This window comes from Sceloporus occidentalis, unplaced genomic scaffold, assembly GCF_023333645.1.
Source record: "Sceloporus occidentalis isolate IW3139 unplaced genomic scaffold, rSceOcc1.0.p SCAF_2, whole genome shotgun sequence".
NCBI lineage: Eukaryota > Metazoa > Chordata > Lepidosauria > Squamata > Phrynosomatidae > Sceloporus > Sceloporus occidentalis.
Genome location: NW_028316982.1, coordinates 91,308,192 through 91,332,905, shown reverse-complemented (window position 1 = coordinate 91,332,905; position 24,714 = coordinate 91,308,192). Strand labels below are relative to the sequence as shown.

General features: G+C 38.4%; 1 protein-coding gene across 3 annotated transcripts in view; it reads left to right on the top strand.

Annotated features, from left to right (window-relative positions):
- LOC149318682 (protein FRA10AC1 homolog) overlaps window positions 1-24,714 on the top strand; it is a 45,966-nt gene that overhangs the window by 12,090 nt on the left and 9,162 nt on the right. The window contains exons 1-11 of one of the 3 annotated variants that reach the window (XM_089510265.1): window positions 1,468-1,600; window positions 4,166-4,242; window positions 10,611-10,700; window positions 10,784-10,829; window positions 12,897-12,973; window positions 14,757-14,840; window positions 15,344-15,428; window positions 16,526-16,571; window positions 21,764-21,877; window positions 23,614-23,656; window positions 24,138-24,265. In XM_089510265.1, coding sequence (XP_089366391.1) covers window positions 1,583-1,600; window positions 4,166-4,242; window positions 10,611-10,700; window positions 10,784-10,829; window positions 12,897-12,973; window positions 14,757-14,840; window positions 15,344-15,428; window positions 16,526-16,571; window positions 21,764-21,877; window positions 23,614-23,656; window positions 24,138-24,265 — 808 coding nt within the window. In that variant the 5' untranslated portion in view covers window positions 1,468-1,582. Of the gene's footprint in view, window positions 1-1,467; window positions 1,601-1,681; window positions 1,736-4,165; window positions 4,243-10,610; window positions 10,701-10,783; window positions 10,830-12,896; window positions 12,974-14,756; window positions 14,841-15,343; window positions 15,429-16,525; window positions 16,572-21,763; window positions 21,878-23,613; window positions 23,657-24,137; window positions 24,266-24,714 lie in introns of those variants that run through there. The other 2 variants (XM_089510266.1, XM_089510264.1) reach the window with 2 other exon arrangements.

Here is a 24,714-nt window from a genome sequence, read left to right as displayed (position 1 = left end):
TTCGCCTTCTCAGTCAGAGAGCAGTGGAGCCACAACTAACTACAAATCCCAGGGCTCCATAGCATGGAACCAGCAAGATGACCAGATCTTAAATGTAGGATATACCCCAGAAAAAGAGGACACAGAGTAGGCACAACCACCATGAGTAGGCAAGCCACACTCAGTCTTCTGTCCAGGAGGAATTCCAAAAATGTCCTCCCTTTTGAGTATCACTAAGAAGCATGAATTTATATTTATATGAGGGGTTTCAGCTTTTACTTGGTCATGTCCTCCATTTTGCGGTGCCTTCTCCTTCTCTGTGCTTAGGATAGCTGGTCACTGTGGGAGCCAAGGGCACCTAAAGTGGTGTCAAACTGCATTAATTCTGTGGGAAAGAAGTTGTAGCATTAGCTTTCTTAGACTGGCCACATTACTGCACTACACTCTTATAGTGCTGCTATTCCACTTTTACTGCTCTGGCTGCCTCCTGTTGCATTCTGTTTTTTGTAGTGAGGCCATAGGTCTCTGGCTGAGAATTCTAAATGCTCCCCCTTAAACTGCAAATCCCAGAATGCAACAGGAGGCAGCCAGAGCAGTTAACTTGGAATAGCAGTGCTATAAGAGTGTAGGGCAGCAATCTACAAATGGAGGAAGTAGACTAAGGGTATAGCCACACTGCAGAATTAAAGCAGTGTTGACATCTCTTTCACAGCTCTCTATCTCACAGAATCTTGGAAATGGTACTTTGGTGAGGTATTCGGCCTGTTCTGGCAGTGAGCTCTGGTGCTTCACCAAACTACAAATCCCAGGATTATGTAGGACAGAGCCAGGATAGGTGTCAAACTGTTTTAATTAATCCTGCAGTGTGGATACACCTCTCGTCTAGGAAAGCTTATGCTACAACCTCTTTCTCAAAGTTAGGGCCTGAACAGGCAGGTCAGAATAAAGCTGCTTCGGGTCACTTTGGAGGTAGGCTGTTTAAATGCTGCATGCGTCCTAAGAGGCTGGAAGCCATGAAAAAGCCACGCTCCAGTCCTAAGGATTGGAACACAGCTTTGGCGCAGCTTCTGGCCTCTTAAGATGCGTCTGTCATTTAAACAGCATACCTCCAAAGTGACCCGAAGCAGCTTTATTTTGGCCTGTCTGTTCAGGCCCATATAAGAAAAGATTAAGAACTAAGAATGATTAATTAGAACAAAGCCCAGAAATCAAAATGTGTTTTAAATTATTTCTTTATATGTAACTAATTGCTTTATGTGATTGGCTGTTTTTATGTTTGTGACACGATTTTTGTTATATGTTTGTATGTAAAGTCTCAATAAAATTATATATATATATATATATATATATATATATATATATATATATAAAATATCATAAAAACTACAGTTCCCAGAATTCCATAGCAACGACCCATAGCAGTTAAAAGTGGGGTCAAAGCGGGTCTTTTGTTGCCCGGAACCTTCCGTCTCGAGCTAGCGTTTCCGAGGGGACCTTTTATGGTGACGGACGCAGTAGTGGCGAAGCTTGAGCGTTCCGGGTTCTCCTCCCAAGCAGCCAACGACGTTGGGAGAGGGGCGCTTGGTGCATTGGAACGTTCGAAATGAAGCTCTCAGGGGCTGTAAGTGGGAGGGGGAGGAGGGAAAGGGGAGGAGGCGTTCTATTGCTCAACTGCCACTTCAGCAGAGCAGCTCTGGTGCCACAACAAACTACACTTCCCAGCATTCCATACCATTGAGACCTGGCAGTTAAAATGGTGTCAATTTTTTTTTATTAATCCTGCAGAGTGGAGTACAGGGGTACAAATCCTCTGACCAAGACTGCAGAAATAATCCATTTTGGCACCACGTTAACTACCCTGGTTCAGTGCTGTGGAATCCTGGGAACTGTAGTTTTGTGAGACATTTAGTCTTCTCTGCCACAGAGCTTTGATGCCACAAACTACACTTCCCAGGATTCCATAGCATTGAACCATGGCAGTTAAAATGTTGTCAAATTTGTATTAATTCTAGAGTGGAGTACAGGGGTACAAATCTACTGACCAAGGCTGCAGAAATAATCCAGTTTGGCACCACCTTAACTACCCTGGTTCAGTGCTGTGGAATCCTGGGAACTGTAGTTTTGTGAGACATTTAGCCTTTTGTCTGTCAGAGCAGCTCTGGTGCCACAACAAGCTATAGTTCCCAGGATTCCCTAGCACTGAGCCAGGGCAGTTAAAGCAGTGTCAAACTGTGTGATTTCTGCAGTGTGTTTGGGACCTTATTGAAAGCTTTTCTGATCTGATTATTTTAATTTTACATGTGTCAGTTGTTAGTTTTGAATTAGAAGTTTGCGAAAAGTTTGTTAAAACATGTTGAATTGTCCTTCTTTTTTTGTGCAGTAGGAACATATCCCTATTACACTTGTCCCTCCATATTCACTAGGATTGGGGCACAAGACCCTTATGAATATGGCAAAACCATAAATAACAAAAACACTGTGTTTTTACCTGAGAGACACCTCTCTAGGAATCTCTAGGTCCTCCACTGAAGAGCGGGGTATAAATAAATAAATAATATTAACTCTGTGGTCAATGTGCAACAGACACTGACCATAAAACCGCACTGGAGGAGCTACAAAGGCCTAGTAGAGTATTCTCTCTAGCAATCTCTAGGTCTTTCAGTGCAACGTTTAGTTAACGTTGACCATAGAGTTGCATCGGGGGACCTAGATATTCCTAGAGAGAACATATTAAATCCATGAATAAGCAAATCCGCAAATATGGAGGGGTGAGTATATTTCCATGTTATTTCTGCCTCTGTTAAATTTTCTGTTAAAGAAGTAACATCCAGGACCACACTGATTTATTAACTGGCTGTAATGTCATTTGATCACGTGAGTGTTATGCTTTGCATATTTGTGCTTCTTATTTCTAAAGTTTGAGTGAGAAATTGGGAACAGAACGTACTTCGATGCTTGCCTTATGGCATAGGATCTCTTGTTTTGTATGGTTTCACATTAAATGGAATAAAAGTACAGTAACATTCATTGTACTTGGAGGCGTTCATTGAACAGGTGCAACCTGGATGAGGAACGCTCAGTCAGGAAAAGAATATTGCTAGGATGTTGTACAAAGACCTGAAGGAGTCAGTGATGGACTGGCTGCAAAATGTTTCTCAATGAAATGTATGTATGCCCAAAGAGAAATTGTCCAGGACAATAGATGGGTTTTGTTAGAGGATCTTCTTCTGCAGTGTCAAATATTTAGATTTTTTTGAGAGTCTCTTTGCAACCTCTGCTGAGTGACAGGGAAATATGCAGAAGAATACAATTATTGTTAGCACTCTCACATTTTTTCTTATGTTCAGCTGCACTGACAATTCATTGGAAAAGACAGGAAGGAAAGTAGCCCTCTGTTGTGAATATCCAGAAAGGCTTGCCTTCTACCATAGTACTGTACTCACCTTCAGTGTGCTTCACAGATGTTTTCTTATTGAAGAACCTTGAAGGAGGTGATGTACTAGTGGGCATGACTCTGTTTATCTTCCCAATCCCCAATGTTGTGCTTATTGATTGCAGAAGAGCATTGTATCCCCTCATTTCAGGGAAGGAGCATGCAGAATTCTGTTGATGCCCATACCATACCTCACCTTTGTTTATGAAGCCATTATGCCAGACACTCCATAGTCTGGCTCTGCTAACACTTTTTTTAGTTCCTTAAGTATGTTATAGATGAGGAATTTGGACATGGACTGAATAAGGAACACTGGGGCTGTACAGACTGGCATTATACGCCAGCCTCAGGGCAAAGTGGGGGTGTGGTGTCCGCACGATGCATGCCCTGACACTGCCCTGATGCTATGTACCCGACTGCCTGGCGGGCGGCATCACAGCACTCTTTTGGCACTGCATCCAGATGACACAGTGCAAAAAGTAGCGCCAGAAAGTGCCGCAGTGGGGGCAAAGGTGCCTTTTCCCCAGCACAAAAAGGAACAGCATTTTGCCGTTGCTTTTAGCGTCGGGGAAATGTGAGGTCGGGGCTGCGGCATGTAGTTGTTGCGGCCCTGATCCAGAGCTGAAAGGGGTGGCAGCAGGTCACTCCAAAGGAGTGGTCTGTTTAGCCCCAATGACATTGGTTTTTTTTAAAGTCGGTCCTGATAATCTACAATTGTATTGGATTCTACATTTTCATCATTCTTTTCCCTAGATCCTTGGCCATGGTGGCTATGACTCTGATTTTAGCGATGATGAAACAGGAGAGAAAGCTGACAAGCAGAAAAACAGGTAAACACATTACAGAAGCAGTATCGTAAAGTTTGTCTTATGTGTGCAAACAACAGATTCGCCTGTCTTCATACTCCCTCTGCCTTGAACAAAGCTTGCTGTCTCCGAGGAGCAGTGGGAGGGGAAAAGAAAAAGAGAGCTGCTCTGTCCATCTGGTGGCTGCATGCCATCTCATTCCTTACAGTTCTGTGCTTCATCTCTCCAAGAACTACATAGAGGGTTGGCTGGCTTCTTTGCTTGTCTCCTCTTCTGGCACATCTCAGGAGAATTCATCAAGCTGCTAAACAAGAGATTAGAGTATCCAAGGCCAGGTGACAGCAGGCTGTGTTGGCTGAAGACACCTGCTAGAAGGAAATGAAATGCTGCCACTGTTAGATTATTTTCTTCTGTCCTTCTTTCCTGCAGCTGAAAGTGCCATCCTATACACAATTATTTATTATGCATTTATATTGATTATTTATTAAAATAATTGAAGGCACACAACAACAATAATTGATTATTCATTAAAATGTCTTAGACACCTTTTCTCTGCTGAAGGCAGCATACAGGAACAACAACAAAAGCAAAAATAATGAAACATACATACAAATAAAGCAGAAGAGCTGCCTTGAGTCCCATTTTGGGAGAAATGAGGGCAATAAATCCAATAATAAATAAATAAATAAATAAATAAATAAATAAATAAATAAAATCCTACAATAATAAGAGGCGAGCCTTTATCCAGAAGTGGGAAGTCAGTGAAAGAAAGTTGCTTTTAGGATTTCCATGAATGCTTGTCCCAACTCTTCGTTATATACAGACCTTTAAAGCCTTCAAATCCAGCACCCCAGAGCATTAAGAACTTAACTTCAATCATTTGTAAAGGCTTGGCAGCAGAAAAATAAATGTGACTAAAGGGGGCATTTTCTGTTCTGAAAATCTTTCTCTGGATCCCAGTCTGAATAGTCTTTGCTCTTGTTAAATGTGGGTGTAGTACAGTTGTCCCTCCATCTCCATGGATTTGAATCCACAGACCCAAAATATTAAATAAATAAATTCCAAAACACAAACCTTGATTTTTGCTTTCATATACAAGGGACACCATTTCACCATGCCATTGTATTTAATGGGACTTGACCATTCATGGATTTTGGTGTCAGGGTGGGTGGGTTCCTGGAACCAAACCAAAGCTGCTACTAAGGGCCCACTGTATTCAGCAAATTCCCATAGATCTTTATTATACTGAAAATGGCCTGGATTGAGCCCAGGTGAACTGTAGTTCATATTCAGTCCTCAATATTTGCAGAGAATATGATACTCAGAATTGTGAAGGCCCAGGGGAGAAGAAATGCGGAAAGGGATTTTTCCCTAGGCTTTTTTTCATAGAAAAATTGAAAAATGTACTTCTACAAGAGTTTGCCAATTAACAGAGTCAAAGGCTTTTTCTAGATCCACAAAAAGTAAGCCTAATTGTTTGTCGTTATGACGTTCATAATACTGCAGAATATTTAACAAGATTCTTGAATTGTCTCTCATAAATCTATGGGGTAAAAATCCCCTTTGGTCAATATCGATTAAATCTTTTAGACAAACTTTTAGGCGATTTGCTAGAATTGTGGCAAAGATCTTGTAATCGTTATTTAGAAGTGAAATTGGGCGATAATTCATTGGATCTAGGGTATCCTTTCCCTCTTTTGGGATCATTATTATTTCTGCCTCTCTCCATGAACTTGGAATTGTTTCTTCCAGAGCTTTATTCATAACTTCTTGCAGGATGGGTCCCAATTCAAATTTGAATGTTTTATAAAATTTTGCTGATAAACCATCATTACCTGGTGATTTACCTATTTTACACGAATCAATTGCATCCCAAACCTCCTGAATTGCTATTGGTCGGTTTAATTGTGTCCTCTGATTATCTGTCAGAGTTCCAATGTTCGACAATGACACATATTTTTTAATTTCTTCCTGCTCCACTTGGTTTTCTTTGTAGAGGTTCTGGTAGAATTTCCTAAAGACTTCCTTGATTTCTTCCTGTTGGGTAACTACTCCTCTGTCTGAATTAATCTTGTTAATCACTTTCTTTTCTTTATCTTTCTTCAGTTTATAGGCTAGCCATTTTCCCGTTTTATTCGCATGTTCAAAGAATTTTTGCTTAGATATCATTAGTCTTCTATTTAGTTCATCAGACGCCTCCAGCTCCAGCTGTTTCTTGATCACTTTGATCTCTCTTTGGATTTTTTTATCTCTCGGAAACTTTTGTAGATCCATCTCCTTATCCTTAAGGAGCTTGTGTAAATCTTTTAACTTTTGTTTTTTATCTCTTTGAACTTTTATGTTGTGTTTCGTGAAGAAACCCCTAATTACTGCTTTACCTGCGTCCCAGACTGTTGACAGATGGACCTCCTTATCCTTATTTTCTATCAGGAATTGTTGAAACATTAGTTTAAATTCGTCCACAATTTTCTCGTCTTTTAGTAAATCCTCATTTAAGTACCAGTTGTTGATTATTCTGTTATCAATCAGATTTAATGTTATAGGGTTATGATCTGAGATGATTCTATTGAGAATTTCCATTTTTTTTACTTCTTTTAATAAATTTTGTGATACTAAAAACATATCCAGTCTCGATAAGGATTGGTGTCTGTCTGAGAAGAAAGTAAAGCAGTTTTCTTTAGGGTATAAATGTCTCCATATTTCAATTAGGCTACAATTCTCTACCAAATCAAAAAATTTTTTAGGTAATTTCCCTTGTGTGTCCTTTATCGGCTTCTCTGAAGATCTATCTACTTTAGGTTGGATAACTCCATTGAAGTCTCCCATCAGCACCACATTTTCATAGTCCAGATCCGTTATTAACCTTTGTATTTTTTTATAAAAATCATTCTTGTTTTCTTGGGGACCGTAAATGCCCACCAAGAGACATTTCATTCCTTTCCATCTGATTTCGACTCCCAAATATCGACCGTCTTTATCATTGAAGATTTCTTTAGATTCAATATGATTCTTGATGTAAAAAATAACTCCTCTTTTACTTTGCTTAATTGATGAAATATATTCTTTACCTAATCTTTTGTTTTTGATTAATCTTGAATCTTTGGTTCTGATATGTGCTTCTTGGAGACAAATAATATCTGATTGGTTTCTTTCTAAAAAAAGAAAAACTTTCTTTCTTTTCTGGGGTGAATTTAAGCCTTTGATATTCCAAGAAATGATCTTCATTGCTTAAAGTGTTAACATATATTTACAATTCAGTGCTACTTCAATAAGATACTAGAATACAAGAGATAAGATAGTTCAAAAAGGGTTTTTTATTTATTAAAACATCTTTATAATTAGCAAAATTAGCAAATATGTAAGCGATATCAATAATTGTACTGCTTTGGAACGTAATCTGGTATTCTAATTAATATATTGCATTTTCTTAATTCTCTCAGATAGTTACAATTTAATTGTAATATGATTAGATTTGTAGTTAAATTTTTATTGGGTGAAGGAAAAGGAAAGGGAAAATAGTAAAAAAAAAAGAGAAATATGTATATGTGCTATCCAATTAGATATCGATCAATATAATCCTTTATGAGTTAGTATAAATCAAAATGGGTTAGTGCGAATTAGTGCATATTGGTAGGGAGGCAAAGTCTAGATTGCTTATCCCACTTAGGCAACAATATATTAATGTCATTCTTGCGTTGTTCCCCCTCCTCCCCCTGCCTCATCTCCTTCCTCTCCTCCTCCCTTCTCCAACTCTTTTTGGATTTCCTTTAAAAGGTCTCTGGCTTTCTCCACTGAGTTAATTCTGATTTTCTTCTGTTTCCAAGTAACCTGCACACCGTCAATCTCTTCCCACTTAAAAAAGATGCCGTATCGCTTCAGGTTGTCAATTAGAAAATTGTAGTCCTTCCTTCTGCGTAAAATTTTCCCGGGGATGTCCTTAAGAATCAAGATTTCTTTATCATCAACTATGAGTTTTGCTTTATAACTTTGTTGTAGGACAAGGTCCCTTGTTTGCTTTCGCACAAAATATACAACTACATCCCTGGGTAACTTCTTTTGTTTGGCTACATAGGAATTTATTCTATAGATACGGTCCAATTCCCAGGGGAACTGGGCTTCCGGCTCTTCAATGAATTTTGCAAGAATCGGGGCTAGTTCAACATAGAGATTTTCATTAGGTTTCTCAATCAAGCCCTTCAGTTTAAGACAATTTTCCCTTTGTTTTACTTGTAATCTAAGTATTTGTTCTTGGTCTTCCAAAAGCTCATTCTTTACTTCAGATATTTTTCTCTCCATCTTCCCAGTGTGGGTTTCCACATTCTTAAATCTACCGTTTACTTTGCTCATGTCCTCCGTCATCTTGTCTAAACACTTCCTCATTTCCGCCATTTCTAGTTTGAGTTCCTGTTTAATTTCTTCACCTGATTTGAAAATATTCTCGTTCGTCTCGGCCAGTAATCTCTTCATTTCTTCAAACATATTTTCCGATAAATCCGTATTTTTAAAGGAGTTTTCAATTGAAGGTCTCCGATAATTCAATGGCAGTCCTTGTCTTGCTGCTGCTGCGGCTTTACGTGTTCCTGACGCCATCTTGATACAAAGAAAAAATGATAGGAGTAAAAGTGTCAACCTACTAATTGATCTATGACAGGTTTATTGCGTAGCTCTTGGCCACTTATTATGGTTTTATTGATTTTGTGTAATTAGTCGAAGAAAAGAAAAAAAAGAATAAGGGGAAAAGGATTACTTCTTCTCAAGAGCAACACTATTGACTTGCAACGTATTTAATTTTGATGTTTTACTGAAGTAATCTGTTTAGATGAGATAAGTTAAAAAAAAAAGGAGGGGGAGTTGGGAGAGGATATTTTATGAAGGAGAATGACTTAGGATTAGACAAAAATTAGGTATTACATCAGTCAAAGTTAATTATTTCCTTTATGTGGAAAGTGAATGCAGAAGCAAATAAAAGTAATCAAATCCAATTCACGAAAGGTCAATATGACTCCAGCCAAAGACATAAAAGGGAGAAGGGAAATATATATATGTACTTGGATTCAATTAGAAGCAAGGGGCCAGTACCAGTAATATAAAAATTACCCTAAACAATCCAAAAAATTCATTACAATATAAACAATAAATAGGGGGTTATTTAATTGAGCCTAACCCTATCTATGCCACACTTCCCTTTGCCTCCCCAACTATTTTGTCAGGAACCCTACATTTATTCCCTTTAAATTACCTTAACCTATTAACCCTCTGATTCAAATTTATATATTGGTAAGTATACTTTGGGTTACATTGGTTATTCTGTTACATTAAAATTGATACTCATCAAAAATAGTATTCTCAGGATTATATACTAAGTATTTATACCAAGCAGTTGATTAAATTGTGGTCCCAACTAATAATAAAAGATTTAAACAAGCTACACAATTACACAATTAATAAAATAAAAGGAAAAAGAAAAAAAAAGATGGGAGTGTACTTTGAACTCTATTTCTTTCCCTTTGTGTCACAGTCCAAACTTACAGAGTCAGACGCTGGAGATAAATGCAGACACCATTTCTTCCTCCTTTCTTCTTGCGTTTTAAGCCACGCTTCTCCTCAAGAGTTTTCCATACAGTATTGTCCTAATAATGACCAGTTAGACCTAATCAAATTCTCTCTTTTGGTTGCTAATAAAGTTCCTTTCAAACATAAAGTCCGCTTTGTTTTGAGAGTCTGTAAATTTAGGAGTCTGTAGCAGCTTTCTGTTGCTTTTCTCCAGCCATGCTGGCTTCTCCTTTCTCGTGCCTCCCCCACCTTACACTCCCGCTGGATCAGCTCCTTGTCTTGCAGCTGTGTTTGTCAGTCCTTCCTCTGCACCTGTGGGATAATAAAGAAAGAAAATGGAGGACAAGAAAGAGGGAGAGGGGAGAGAAGGGAAGCAAGAGAAAGGAGAGAAAGAGAAAGAGATGAATCAAAGGAGAGAGAAAGACAACAAGAGAGGGAGAGACAGCACAACTCAGCTCTCTTCTAGATGAAATTAGAAAAAAAATGTGAATACTGGGATTTGTAATTTGGTGAGATATTTAGCTTACAATGTTAGAGGGCTCTGGTGCCACACAAACTACAAATCCCAGGATTCCATAGGATGGAGCCATAACAGTTAGAGTACAGCCAAACTGCATTAATTCTGCAATGTGTCAGCAGCTTTGTTCTTTTGAGGAGTTCAGTTGCCCTTCTAGTTGCATATTCAGAAGAAAGAGAGAAATACAAAAGAACCAGTAGAACTTGATGGCAGATGTATATGTTTTTCTAAAATTGTTCAAGAGACATTTCATGTATTTCTGGTAATTTAAAAAAATGATTTTGTATTTATACTTTTTTTCTCTTCCATTGTAAATGTCAAGAAATGAAGATGCATTACTTAAAAAGCCCTTCCAGAAGGAAAAACAGAGCCAGGTGGCTCACAGACAAGTGGCGACAGATGAATGGGACAGGTACTTTGTTGTACATATGGCATTCTTTCAGAACAACATTAAACACATAGTATGCAACCTGAACTAATATTTTCCTTTACTAGGGAAGAAGCAAGAAATCGAAGATTTCATTTAATAGCAATGGATGCTGTATCCTTTAAATATATATTGTGTTATTTTTTTAAACAATGAAAATACTTTAAGGATAAGATTAATTTATTTTTTCATTATATGTGTATTATATTATTATATTTGTATGTATTATATATACTTATTATATGTATTATATTTCCCAATTATATTCCTCAAGTGAGCTCAAGGCACTGTATATAACTTAACTGTCTTGTCCAGTTTATCACACAATATGCCTGAGGTATATACATATATTAGGCTGAGATTTGATATGCCAAAGATTGTGCTGCTTTCTGGCTGAAAGGAATTTTGAATCCGCATCTCACTGGTACTACTCCAGCACTCTAACCCCTAGATTGCACTGATTCCATCACACACAGTAGAGGGAGGGAGAAGGAGAGGGGAGAGAGCTCCACAAATCCACATGTGGTACTGTAGGCCCTTGTTATATGCTGGGGTTTGGTTCCAAGATCCCATGTGGGTAACAAAATCCGTGGATGCTCAAGTCCCATTAAATATAATGACATAGCAAAATGGTGTCCCTTATAAAAAATGGAAAATTAAGGCTTGATATTTGAAATTTATACTTTTTTGGAACATTTCCAAACCATGGATGCTTGAATCCGTGTATAAGAAGGGCCAACTGTACTAGAAGCGGGGGGAAACTTCCATTCCCATGTCATTGCAAATGAAGCACTGACCTCTGCAAAGTACCATGAAATCAGAACAAACATTTCTAGGAAGAAGTTTGCAAGCACAGGAAACAGTCATACATATATATATTTTAATCTAGATTTAAAGCTATTCCAAGTGTTGTTTATTGATTTAAACCATTACTATTTTACTTTGTTTTCTTTCTAGATGTATTCTCAGAATACCTTGATTTTGCATATGGTTTCAGTTTTGTGTGATGTTTTGTTTATAAAGTATGTTTTGAATTATGTTTCATAAGGCAGAGCCCAAGAGAGAGAGATTTCCAGCTATCTTGGTCTTGTTTGGTGGGAATAGGAAGTGATATCTACATAGCTAGGGTGTTGTTTTTCAAGTGAAGTTAATTATCAGTAAATTTTGTGTGCATGGGACGTTTTCCAAAACAAACTGTGCTAGCATGTTAGTGACATTCACTGGGAAGTTGCTAAAGGCCAGTTTGAATATTGGTGGGGGGAGGAATTAAAAAGGCTTGTAAGTGAAATTTGTAATTGCGGTTGCAGTACCTTTCGGGAACTTACTGAAAGTAAAAAGGTGTCATTTTTGTCCACTTTCTTTCTGTTCACTTTATTTTCATGTTATTTCTGAAAAACCTCCTGCATTTGTGGGTTTTTTATATTTTTAAATCCCATTTTTGAGCAGGATTCACCTAGTGTGATAAGGTCCTAAGTGGAGTTTAATCAAGAGAAAATCCCCCCCCCCCCCGTATTCTGTTTCTCCTATCAGTAAATCCTTCCCCTGCCCCGCTTTCAGACTCTGATCCAGAATAGAGGCTTTCCAAATTCTAACTGTGATTTAGCAGTTCAGAGCAGGCCTGAAGTCCTAAATTTTTGCCCTCACTGTAACTCAAAAAGAAAATACAGGCTCCCAATGTTTGATATGAAGTTTTTGTTCTTATTGTGTGGCCCCAATGAAAGTAATGCAAAAGTGACTCAAAATTGCATTAGCAGAAAGCTGTCCACGCAATGAAATTTCTCCTTCCCTTCTCCTTAGTGCAGTCCCTAAAAGCCTCAGCAGTGGGTCAAGAGGCCCTTTGAAACTACTTGGACCATACCTTGAGAAATCTAAGTGAAAGAGTGAATCACACAAAATCAGGGGGACAACCATGAATGCTCACCTGCCTAGTATAGTTTTCTTCACTGTCAGGGTAACTGAACCATCCTTGTCAATAACTGTTGCATTCGATTCTGTCTCATCTGCTACAAACAAAAGTCCATCAGTGATACATGCCCAGCACAGCTACTCCTGCATGTCTCTTCTGCTGTTTGTCTTATCATCAGAATATTTTTTGTTTCATATGCATTAATTGCTGGTAAGTTAAATTTCTGTTAAGCGACCATTGATAAACACTACAGTTGAATTCCTTAATTTTCTCAGTATGCAAGACACAAGAAATTTGTGAATGACTATATTTTATACTATGGTGGTAAAAAAGAAGACTTCAGACGTTCAGGGTGAGTAATCCAGAAGTTACTAAGACTGCAGTTTTATACATCTGTAATAAGACAGCAAATTAAATTGAAATCAATGGGACATAGTAAATATTTATAGGATTGAACTGTACATAACCAAGCCATGGTTAATTCAAGGTAGCACAATTTACTTATGATCATTCCATGTTGAATTGGCTTGCTTGCAACAGAGAGTACATATGTGTCAAAGTAAAATGGAATACAGTATTTTCTTTTCCTTTATAGGGTTTGCATTACATTTACAAACTGGTAACGATTGAAGTAACTTTCACTGGGCTGCTCATGTTATATGTTTAATTTGTACTTAGAGTATACTTCAGTGTGCAAAAAACCCTAATTATTTGGCTATGTGTGTACAGTGGTACCTCGGTATCCATGGGCCTGCCATCTGCAGATTTGTTTCCATTGGTGGTGTGCGCACACAGCGATGTCGCCATTGGAGACAATTCGACTGAACTCCCTCACCCCCTCCAGCTTCCTTCCCCTCTCCCCTCCCTTCCTCCCTCCCCTTCCGAGGCTTCTGTTCCCTCTTGGCTTCGGGGGCAGAGTCTGGTGCCCAGTCAGCCGGAGGGAACCGGGACTGAGGCTTGAGTCTCAGAGTCCTTCCCCAGGCCCAGCACCCAGAACGGATCCTCTGTGCTCTGAGACCCAAGCCTTGGCATGGGCGCTGGCTTCCTCCTGCCAATGGGGCTCCAAATCCAAGCACCACCCCCGAAGCCAAGCCCCATTGGGCAGAGGAAGCCAGAGCCAATGCCATGTCCAGGGCTTCAGTCTCAGAGCCCAGAGACTCCATTCCGGATGTTGAGCCTGGGGATAGGGGCTCTGAGACTCAGTCCCTGGCCCTGGTTCCTTCTGGCTGACTGGGTACCAGACTCCCCCCCCCCCCCCCGAAGCCAAGCTGGGGCAGAAGCCTTGGAAGGGGGAAGGAAGGAAAGAAGGAAGGAGAAGCCTGACCTCCCTGGAAGCCAGGATGACTAAACTAAGACTGTCATACTTTGGCCACATTATGAGAAGGTATAAATCATTAGAGAAGACAATGATGCTAGGAAAGGTTGATCAGGGAGGCTACACGCACTACAGAAGAAACAGGGAGAAGCCCCATCAAAAAGATGATATGAGATCAAGGTTAAAATTCTTTATTTAATCCCAGAGCAACATAGCTAGTTCCATGCAAAAGAGTACAAGTATGAGTGAAAGCCACATTTTTCCATTCTGAGCTCTGGGCTGGTTTCAGACGTTATGTAACCAGCCAAAGCCAGTCTCCTCTCTGGCCAGATAGCTTGAGGTGGGCTGTTTATTTCTTTTACACCATCCGAATCCCATCCAAATGCAAAGTACAACTGGCCCGCTGTATCCACAGATTCTTTATCCACAGATTGAAGTATCCAAGGTTTGAAAATATTTTTTAAAAATTCCAAAAAGCAAATCTTTATTTTGCCAGTTTATATAAGGGATACCATTTTACTGTCTGTTGTATTTAACAGCCATGGATTTTGTTATCCACGGGGGGTCCTAGAACCAAACCCCAGTGGATACTAAGGCCCCACTGTACCTAATCTCTCAGTTTCTCTCAATTTCTCTCAGTATATGAGTAGGAAAGAGTGCTGTAATTTTTTGTTGCTTGTTGTGTGTTTTCCCCCCACTGGGTGCACAGTCTTTTAAGCAAAACAGGATATAAGGTAAACACAAATATGCTAAATAAATATAAAAAGATTTTTTTAAAAAAAATCCATTTGATACATAAGCATATCTTATTTTTTAACAGAGATAATGACAAGACTGATCTTGATATTATAAGAGAAAACCATAGATTCCTGTGGAGAGAAGAAGATGAAGCTGACATGAACTGGTAACATTGGCTCTAGTTGAACTTATTCATTCTTTTGTCTCTTTCACACATATTTTAATTCACACATATCATCTTTAGTGTAAACTTGTCTTGAAATACTGTGAATTTGCTCATTTAAAAAGAGAGAGAGCCTTCAAAATTGTTTTGAATTTCTTTGATAGCACAAACCGGTGTTTGTCTAATCTGAAGTAAGAACCATTGAACTGAATAGGCCTTAATCTGAGATATCTTTCATTTACTTACCTGAGAGTAAATACCATTAAACTCATGGGATTGACTTCTGAATAAACATGTACTATTTATTTTAAATTATTCCTGTTAATTTAAGCATTTTAAGTTATTCCCATTCAGTTCATCCCTTTTTTCTAATTTTCTACTGCAACTAATAATTATGCAGAACAAACTTGCTAGTATCCCTGACTTTCAGGTGTCTTCACTTGAATAATTTGTTCCTATTTTGAGTTATTTTGTCAGCTTAATCTATAACATTTTTTTTCTTTCAGGGAGAAGAGGCTTAGTAAGAAATACTATGATAAATTATTCAAAGAGTATTGTATAGCAGATTTGAGTAAATACAAAGAGAACAAGGTACATGCTTTGCTTAAATATTACAGTGGAAATATGTGCTCAGATATCTGAATTTAATATCCCTTTAAAGCTATTCTGTGCTATTGAAGAAATTTTATATAGCTAAGAAATAGCCAGTATTGTGGGGCTTTTTTGTGCTAGCTATGAATATTCTAGAGCAGCCTTCCCAACCTAGTGGTCTATAGTGGTGGTAACAAGTTAGAAAGTCATCTGAGAACCCAAGTAACCAGACAAAATTCAGAGTCAAAATTTTCTTTTATTCCCTGTATGAACTTCAGATGAAACAATGTGTAGAACTCCGCAATAAAGCATCCTGAAAACAGCTTGGATTTGTCTTGTGTTTTTTGTCAAGATTAAGACCGAGCAGTGTCTCTCAAACAAATAATTCTTACTTTGAGACCGAGATGGAGCTTGCTCCAAGAGTCTCTGTGTAGGAAAATTAGGCTCAGGCAGATGGGAATTAGAGTCTGGAACCATCTGGAGGACCATGCATTCCCCACTTCTGGATTAAAATGGAATTTAAAACTGTAAAGTAAATAATCAAAAATTAGGAAAGGGCCGTGAGAAATTGTTCCAGCTGATAATGGACCTTATTTATTAATAAGTTAATCACTTCTGTTGTCTCTTTGCTAGCAGTCATCATAATATGTAATGCCTGTTTATAACATAAACAGTGCTGTATAATAAAGTCCAAAACACAATGCAGAGATAATCCAGTTTGAGACCACTTTAACTACCCTGGATCAATGATAGAGAATTCAGAGAACTAACTTTGTGAGACATTTAGCCTTCTCTGTCAGAACTCTGGTGCCATAATAAACTACAGTTCCCAGAATTCCCGAGCACTAAGCAAAGGCAGTTAAAGTAGTCTCAAACTGGATTATTTCTGCAGTGTGTTTTGGACCTAGATCAGTGAACTGCTCGATACTATGCTATACATGTGTGTGTGTGTGTGACTATGATCTAGAAAGGCTGCCTGGACCAGCTGATGTATCTGATGTTGCTGGTACCTTCATGTACCTGGAAATGAGTAGTTCTGTGTTTGCTGTATGTGCTAGTGCAAAATATTTATTTTACATTTTAAATCTTTCTTACAGTTTGGATTTAGATGGAGACATGAGAAAGAAGTTGTATCAGGAAAAGGCAAGTTTATTCCCCTTCTTTTTCACATACTGTGACTTTTACATCTATAAGAAGGATTCCGTTCACATAACAGTGCTTTCTTAACTTCTTGTCCTACAGCAGATACTTGAACATTCTTCCCAGCTTTTGAAGGTTGAGAATTCCTTTTGAACAGTATCAAATATATTTTGAACAGTATCAAAATGGAGAGCTGCTGCTAGAGGGGATGTCAGCAGGCACTGAGGACCCTTCTGTGGTGAGCAGAAGGGTTTTCTGGTTATGCAAGGGCCCTTTGGATCCAGGCTTCTGTATTTTGTTTGTTCCCTCTTATACTGTCATAATGGCCCCCACCCAGCTATAGCTACTAATGCTATTGTTGTGTGCCTTCAAGTAATTTTCAACCCTAAAGGTAAAGGTAAAGATATTTCCCGCTGACAAGGTTGTCAAGTCGTTTCTGATCATAGGGGGCGGTACTCATCTCTGTTACTAAGCTGAATAACCAGCGTTGTCAGAGACTGCTCTGTGATCATGTGGCTAGCATGAGTGCACAGAACGCTGTTTACCTTCCCATCGGAGTGGTACCTATTTGTCTACTTGTATTCTTTCGAACTGCTAGGTTGGCAGAAGTTGGGACTAGTGCCCATTACCCAGGCCTCGAACTGCCAACCTACCGATCTTGCAATCAACAGAGTCAGTATCTTACCCACTTGAGTCACCACATCGAAGGTGAACCTAAAACAGGTTGTTTTTTTTCTTTTTGGCAAAATTGCTCAGAGAGGGTTTACCTTTGCCTTTCTCAGAGGCTGAGAGAATGTGACTTGGCCAGGTGGGGATTCCAGGGTCCTAGTCCAACACCCAAACCACTACATCACACTGGCTCTCCTTACTAATGTGATATGGCATTGATTTATATATTGGTTATCACAGCAGATAGAAAATGACTGAAGGAAATCTTTAGCTTTATTTCATTTATTATGTTACCCAGTATCAGAGGTACACAATATGAAAAGACTGCTCACGTCTAGACTAACTTATTTGTCTCTTGCTTTTGTCTTTTGTAATTCATTTTGTGTTGTATCATCAGTTAACTAAGTAACATGAATATTCCTCTCACTTTCCTTAAACTTTTGTGAAATGTTGTCACAATAACTGGATAGGTGACCAATCATCCATCTGTAGCCAGGTATTCAAGTGGTGCATGTGGGAGGTCTAGAACTGGATACTCTTTGACCGGTTCCTTACATACAAAGGGATACAGAAGGCAATTGTTACCTCTGTGTAACACTCATTAACTCATTGCCACCGTTATCCCATGGTCACGCCTGTCCTTCTCTATTTTTGTCCTGTTCTTAAGGAGAGAAAGTTTCATTGTTACATTGCAAAGAAAGCATTGCAAGGACCTAAATGTCTGATCAAATTCAAATGGATAATGAGCCATTCTCCAACTGTACTATTGATGGTATATGAAAATGCTTATTATTGTTGTAATGATGCAGTAGGCTCTATGAACATGCAGATTATAGCAATCATGTTTTACATTATAATTTTAAGAACCTTGACTGCTTTACAGATGCTGCTACAACTGTCAGTAGTCATTCATAATAATATAGTTCACCACTAAGGGGCACAAGCATTCAACAGTGTTCTAAAGTTTTCTAGATGTAGTTGCATAATATATTTTGCTGATTTCATTCTTGTGACTCATCTATTGTATCTTTTCACTATCTGTCTCAAATCAGACAGATAATACATTTCAGTATGTCATAGGAAGGCAACCCCTTTCTAGACTGCTTGTTTTATTTATGAGAACAAGCACAAATGTGCTTGTGTAAAACCTTTTCCAGTATATATGTGAGAAAATGTCATGGATTACCTGAAAGTCTGACATTAGTTTACTTCTAGTATGACTTGATTATCCTATGTAATATTGCTATCAATTATATTTGGCAGCATTTAATAAAGCAAAGTATGTCTTCCATGAATAACCAGGCTGGCAGTTGTCACACTTTCTGTGAGCCTAAGTATATATTTCTAAAATGAAATTAAAGAATACAAATTAACTAGCTTACACAGTTTCATTAGAAAATGTTGTTTGTACAATTTAAGGATGAATTAATTTATAGGAAGCAAGCAAAAGAAATCTTCATTTAGTAATGCCAGGTTGCCTTCTAAATTTTACATGGCATGGAATTGGTTGGCATTTTGCAGCTATCTGAGATAGGTAACAGACTGTGGCTAATTATATTGATTTTCCGAAATTAATACTTATATATGGCCTGCCCAATAATATAGTGCTTATATGTGGAAAGGCTAAAAGAGACATGTAAATATTCTATAGTTAATCAGTACATTTATAACCTGAGAGTATTATCGTACTTTATTCTTCCAGCAATCCCATGTGTGAAGTTCTTCTGCCACGATGTAACAATGGCTCCAACGTTGTCTAGTGAGCTTCATGTCTGAGCAAGAATTTGAATCTAGTTCTCCCTTATCAGTCATACCAGTCTGGCTGGGATGTTCTTGTTGACTTTCGCAGACATAACACAGCTTGATGCTGTTGCCCCCCTCTTGCTAATTTATGGCCAAGGGACAAGTGAAGTGTTGGGAACCTGCTGGCTGCAGTTGAATCACTAGGGAAATGGGACAGCTAATGTCCTTCCAGGCCTCCACCATAAGACATACAGTGTAACACTGAAGGTCTGGAAGGATGACAGTTCTTACTTTTTCCCAGATTCATAATTACACCGGAAGATGTTCATTTCTGCCCCCTTGCCTCCTAATTTGCTGCAGAGGGGGTATCCTAGTCCTATATAGCTGCATTGTACAGCTGCCAAATGGAGAATTCCAGTGCACTAAAACTAGCAGAGCTTTATGAGCTGTAGTGTTGCTGTTGGATCTCAGTCACTGTTCACTCTGGATCTCATAAAACTAGCTAGATCCTGAGACTTAATTCACATGTTTGCAATGTAGGTAGAGGGATGCAGTGTTTTAGTGGTTAAGATGCCAGTTCTGACAATCAGAAGATCAGAAGGTTGGCTGTTCGAGGCCTGAATGCTGCATGATGGGGTGAGCTCCTATCACTAGTCCCAGCTTCTGCCAACCTAGCAGTTAAAAGCATGCAAATGCAAGTATATAGATAGGTGCCACTTTGGTGGTAAGGTAACAGTGTTCAGTGCAGTTTTGCTGGCCACATGACCACCAGAGCAGTCTTCAGGCAATGCTGGCTCTTTGGCTTAGAAATAGAGATGAGCATTGCCCCCTACAGTTGGTTACAATTAGGCATTCATTTTCAAGGGACTACCTTTACCTTTTGCAATGTAGGCAATGATTATTGGTGTAACATCAAAAGGCATTATAGTACACCATTATTTCAGTGAAGTTATGCTGACACTTATTAGTGGATGAACTGCATTTTAGCTACTCTTCTGTATTTGGCACACATCATAGGGCAAAAAGGGATTGGAAGGTGATAGAAGTTACAGTTCACACATCAGTCCCAACAACATATATGACATAATTCTAAAAAGCCAACAGGAGGATGTACCACACAGTGGCCTAATCCCAAATAGAAGAGACTACTAGAAGAAATGGGATCTGCCTAAGTGTTGACTTACGTTAGCATTTGAGTCAATGGGGGACTACTATAGTTGGAAGGAGCTATTGGATTTATGTCCTGGCCTCAAAGTAGGGAGCTTCAAGTGATTCCAGCAAGTGGAATTGCTGCTGAAAACATCATTATTCAACAGAAATTGATTAAAAAATTCATTCCTTTCTGCTGATTCTTTCCAATATCGTTTTAAACAACAGTAGCTCAAGTTGTGAGTAAGATCAGTGTGACTGTTATTTTGACATAATTTACTAAGTTCTGATACCTCTACTCTTCCCTCACACAGGATTAATAAAAAGTTATTTTGTTGTATCTGCAAATCCTTAACACTATTAATAACATTTTTATTTGCTCAGTCTCTCTGATGCTCACAATTCAGACATGCTGATTACACTCCCAGCTCTAGTATTGATGCTGGGATAAGACGTATTTAATAAAAACAACACATTCACTTTTGGTTGCAAAATGAAGTCCCACTGCATTCTTCCTAAAAGCAAGGGACCTTGTTTCACAGGTTTTCTTCTATGGAGGAGTGGTATCTTTCCTAATAAATTTGGAGGAACACTTGAATCACAGCAGCTGTGCTCTTTGGCACAGACTTTAGCAGTTGGTTTTGCACTCGAGAACTGAAGTATCTGAGGACACTGTCAATCCATTGGTTATCAGCTTAGGCAGATCATTCTGAGGTTAATCTTTCAAAAACATTACTAGAGGTGAGCCTATTAATACAGATTGTTACCACCAGTTGGGCATGTGAATGTATCCTCCTCTGAGAGGTAGCACTTTACTTGTACTAAGGACAGCATTAGAAAGACAGCCATGTAGGTGAAATTAAGTACAAAATGCTGGGGCTTCATTTAGCAGGACATCAAACAGAGCAGCCACATGTAATGCTCATTTTGTTATGGAGGCTAAATTCAGTGTTTTAATGTAAGGAATCATAACAGTTATATATTATGAATTATGAATTTTGCATGACCAGCAAGTCTTGAACAGCAGCCCTTCCTTCTCGCACATGCTTTTGAAAAAAATGCTCAGGGAAGTTTGAAAAACAAACATGTGGCATATGATGTTCAAGGTGGGAGAATAACAACAACAGGAACATGCTTTGAGCATGCTTAAAAGAAGTAGTCTAGATCAAGGGCATAAATCACTATTGCTCATGAGTAGTGGAATGTTTTAATATGTCACTATTTGAATGATTCAACATTTTACTGTCTTAAAATAATTTAGATTTTTGAATCATAAAATTTTCTGTGTATGGAATATCCTAGGACCGTCCTTCTTTCTTAAGCAAATAATCATGTTGAAACTAGAAAAAAGGCCACCACACTTGTTTGATCATTAAACTGTGCGTAATACATTCCTTTCTTTTCACCCCCACCCCTTATCTATGCCAAATACCAAACTTTTCTGTTCTGATTTGTACCAATTTAATCTCTTACTCTCTTACTGCAATGGTAAGATTCTTTAAAACAGATTTGGTTGCTAGTAATTTGCTCATGACATGTTACTTTTGAGCTTTTAATTAATTTGCCATATAATAAAGCACATCTGTGTGAATTAACAAATCTGGTGCCCTTTCCTTTTTTTCACCTCTTCACAGGTCAGTTTTCCTGTGGAAATAAGCACTGTGATGAAAAAGAAGGTTTAAAGAGTTGGGAAGTGAATTTTGGTTATGTAGAGCATGGTGAAAAGAAAAATGCTCTTGTTAAATTAAGTAAGTTCATACAGTTAGTCTTGATATGTAATTATTAATGGATCTGGATGACTGTATTTTTAACATTAATATTCACAGTGTAGAAATGTGCAGTGGATGTTTTAAAACCCCTAGTCAAAGGAAAATTTAAAGGCAGAGTTCACAAAAGAGAGTACAATCTTGCTCCATTCCAATAAACTCCATTTATTGGAGGTTTGCCAATAGCTTTTGTCAAATTGGAATTGTATTGTGTTGACCCAGAGCAGTTAGGACATCAAGGCCCCAGAGTAGTGGTGGTCATTTTGTTGACATATGGTTCCAAGCAGATGGCCAGCTGTGATCTCCCTTTTGACCACTGATGCTAGGGAAACAATTCTCTTTATAATTCTGAGATGAAGAGAGGTTTTTCCTGATAAATCTGCTTTGCCTCATTTTAAACCTGCCAGATCCTGACAAGAGCCAAGAGTAGACAGACTTCTAGAATTACAGGAAGTGACTTTTGATGTTTGTTTAGTACGCATTTGTGTATTCAGGCTTTCACCTTCCACAATTTGTACAAGGTTCTCTCCACCAGCTTTTCAGCTGTAAGCGGAAAGGAACAAATAATCTCAACAACTGAGGGCTAAGTTGTTAGGTGAAAGTCCAAAGGTTCAGATTTAGAGTCCCAGAGATACACATTTGTCTTCCCAATATCTGTTAAAAAGAAATAGCTATTTTTTCCCAGCAGAACTGTTTTGCTACCTACCCTGAAAGAATTTGTTTAAGCTTTTTATGCGTCACTAAGAATATTAATGCAAGATTAAGTTCCCTGTAAGTATTCATTCAATAGATGACATATCATAAGATCTGGAGATACATTAAGAAGTGGCTAGCTCAATATCCTCCCTCATCACCCTCTAATTGTATTCTATAGACACAACACCATCAGGAATGTTGTGTAATCTTACAAGTATTCATAAAATGATATTCCATCATTTCCTTAAGTGAATTCAGGCTTTCTTTAACCCAAAATTTGTCATTTTATTTTTTCTGTATGGAAGAGAAATGACATTCCAGGGCTAAACTGGAAAGCTGCTAAAAACAAATATGTAAGTCTAACTCGAATTGTCAGTCCCAATTACCATAGACCCATGGAATCAGTAGGACTTTATTAAACCAATACTTCAATGCATTCCACTGATTCCATAGGATTGGAGGCATAAGTGTTCCTTCACCAAACCTGCTAATTGCTCTTAAAACTGAAGAAGATAAAGAGGTCTTGGCCACTGATTTCTATGAAGTGCGGATTGTACCATGCACTGGGTGGATCATAGCACATGTTTGAATACCCCAATGGGATGGACCAAGTGCTGCTATGTGTCCAGTGTATCAAGAGTTGAAACTGAGGCTACATCTGCACTGCAGAAATAATGCTGTTTGACACTAATCTCTATGCCATGGCTCAGTGGTACAGAATCCTGGGACTTGTATTTTTGTAAGATATTTAGCCTTCTCTGTCAGAGAGCTCTGATGCATCAACAAAGTGCAATTCCAACAATTTCATAGGATGGAGCCATGACCATTAAAGCAGTGTCAAACTGCTTTATTGCTGCAGTGCAAATGCAGCCTTATACTAACAGTTTTAGTTAGCATGTATATATGCAAAATGACACTTTGTGTCAGTCACAAAATAAATGAAAGCAACACTTTTGGAGATACTTGCTGCCAATCATTATTTGAATAGAACAATTTCTCATTTCCTTCGTCTCTTTTTTTAGGACTCTGTCCAGAATGCTCTTATAAATTAAACTTTCATCATAGGTAAGACACCACTTTAAGTCACAATTGTTATGTTTGTATCTTTATATATTTTCTCTTATTTAACTGATGGTTATAGCCATGTTTTCTTGGTGGCAAAAGCATGAGAGAATTCAACTGAAAGAAAATGGAGTTTACTTTCATCGTCTCAATTGTTGTAGTTACACTGATCTGATACCACAAATGTTACATGCCAATAATTAAAACTAGTGGTGTCTTATTTCTTGAAATCCCTGCTACCACGGTTGGATCAAACCTCTTTCTTTTTATTCATGTGTATAGCAACTGCATCTTTGCAATACAAACTAGATTCACACCACAATTGAACTTGCCCAAGTTAAAAGCTAAAGAAAGGGTTGCTGATTTTCAGTCAGTTGTGGAATTTTTGAAGTAACTTCTTAAAAGAACCCTATCTGTGTATTTTTGTAGCTTTATGGACACATACGTGGACCTTTTAACTTTTTTTTTTTTGTTGTTTATAAAGGAGAAAGGAGGTCAAGCCAACAAAAAAGAGAAAGAGCACAGAAGAAAGCTCTAAAATGTTAAATTGTAAGAAGTCAAGATTATCCACTCCATACCAACAAAAGTCAAAGAAAAAGAAGAGCCATAAAGGTAAAGGAAACCTCACTGTTTACAAAGCACAGATGCAAATCTTTTTAGCTGCAAGGGCTGCAAGTGTTGTATCTGTGGCATTGGAGCTACACATGCTCATCTATGAATGTGCTTGTGCACACATATCACACACACAAGCTTACATACACCATATACTTACAAACATCCTTTCATGTAGTGATGAAAGTATGGTCTGTTGGGAGAACTTTGGGGGTGGAAATGGAGAAACATTTCTCCATTTTTTTACTCCAGAGATCCCACTTGCCCTGTCCTCTCTGGTATCACCACAATCACCACCAACAGAACAAGCATGATAGATATGAAATCATCAGGAGGTTGGCAGGGCATGAATAAGTGGTTCAGTGGTCAGGGCCTATGGGATACATAAACTGCCCCTGGGCAGGGAATGTGCACCTCCAGGTTCAGGTGAGATTATTTTAAAAATTATT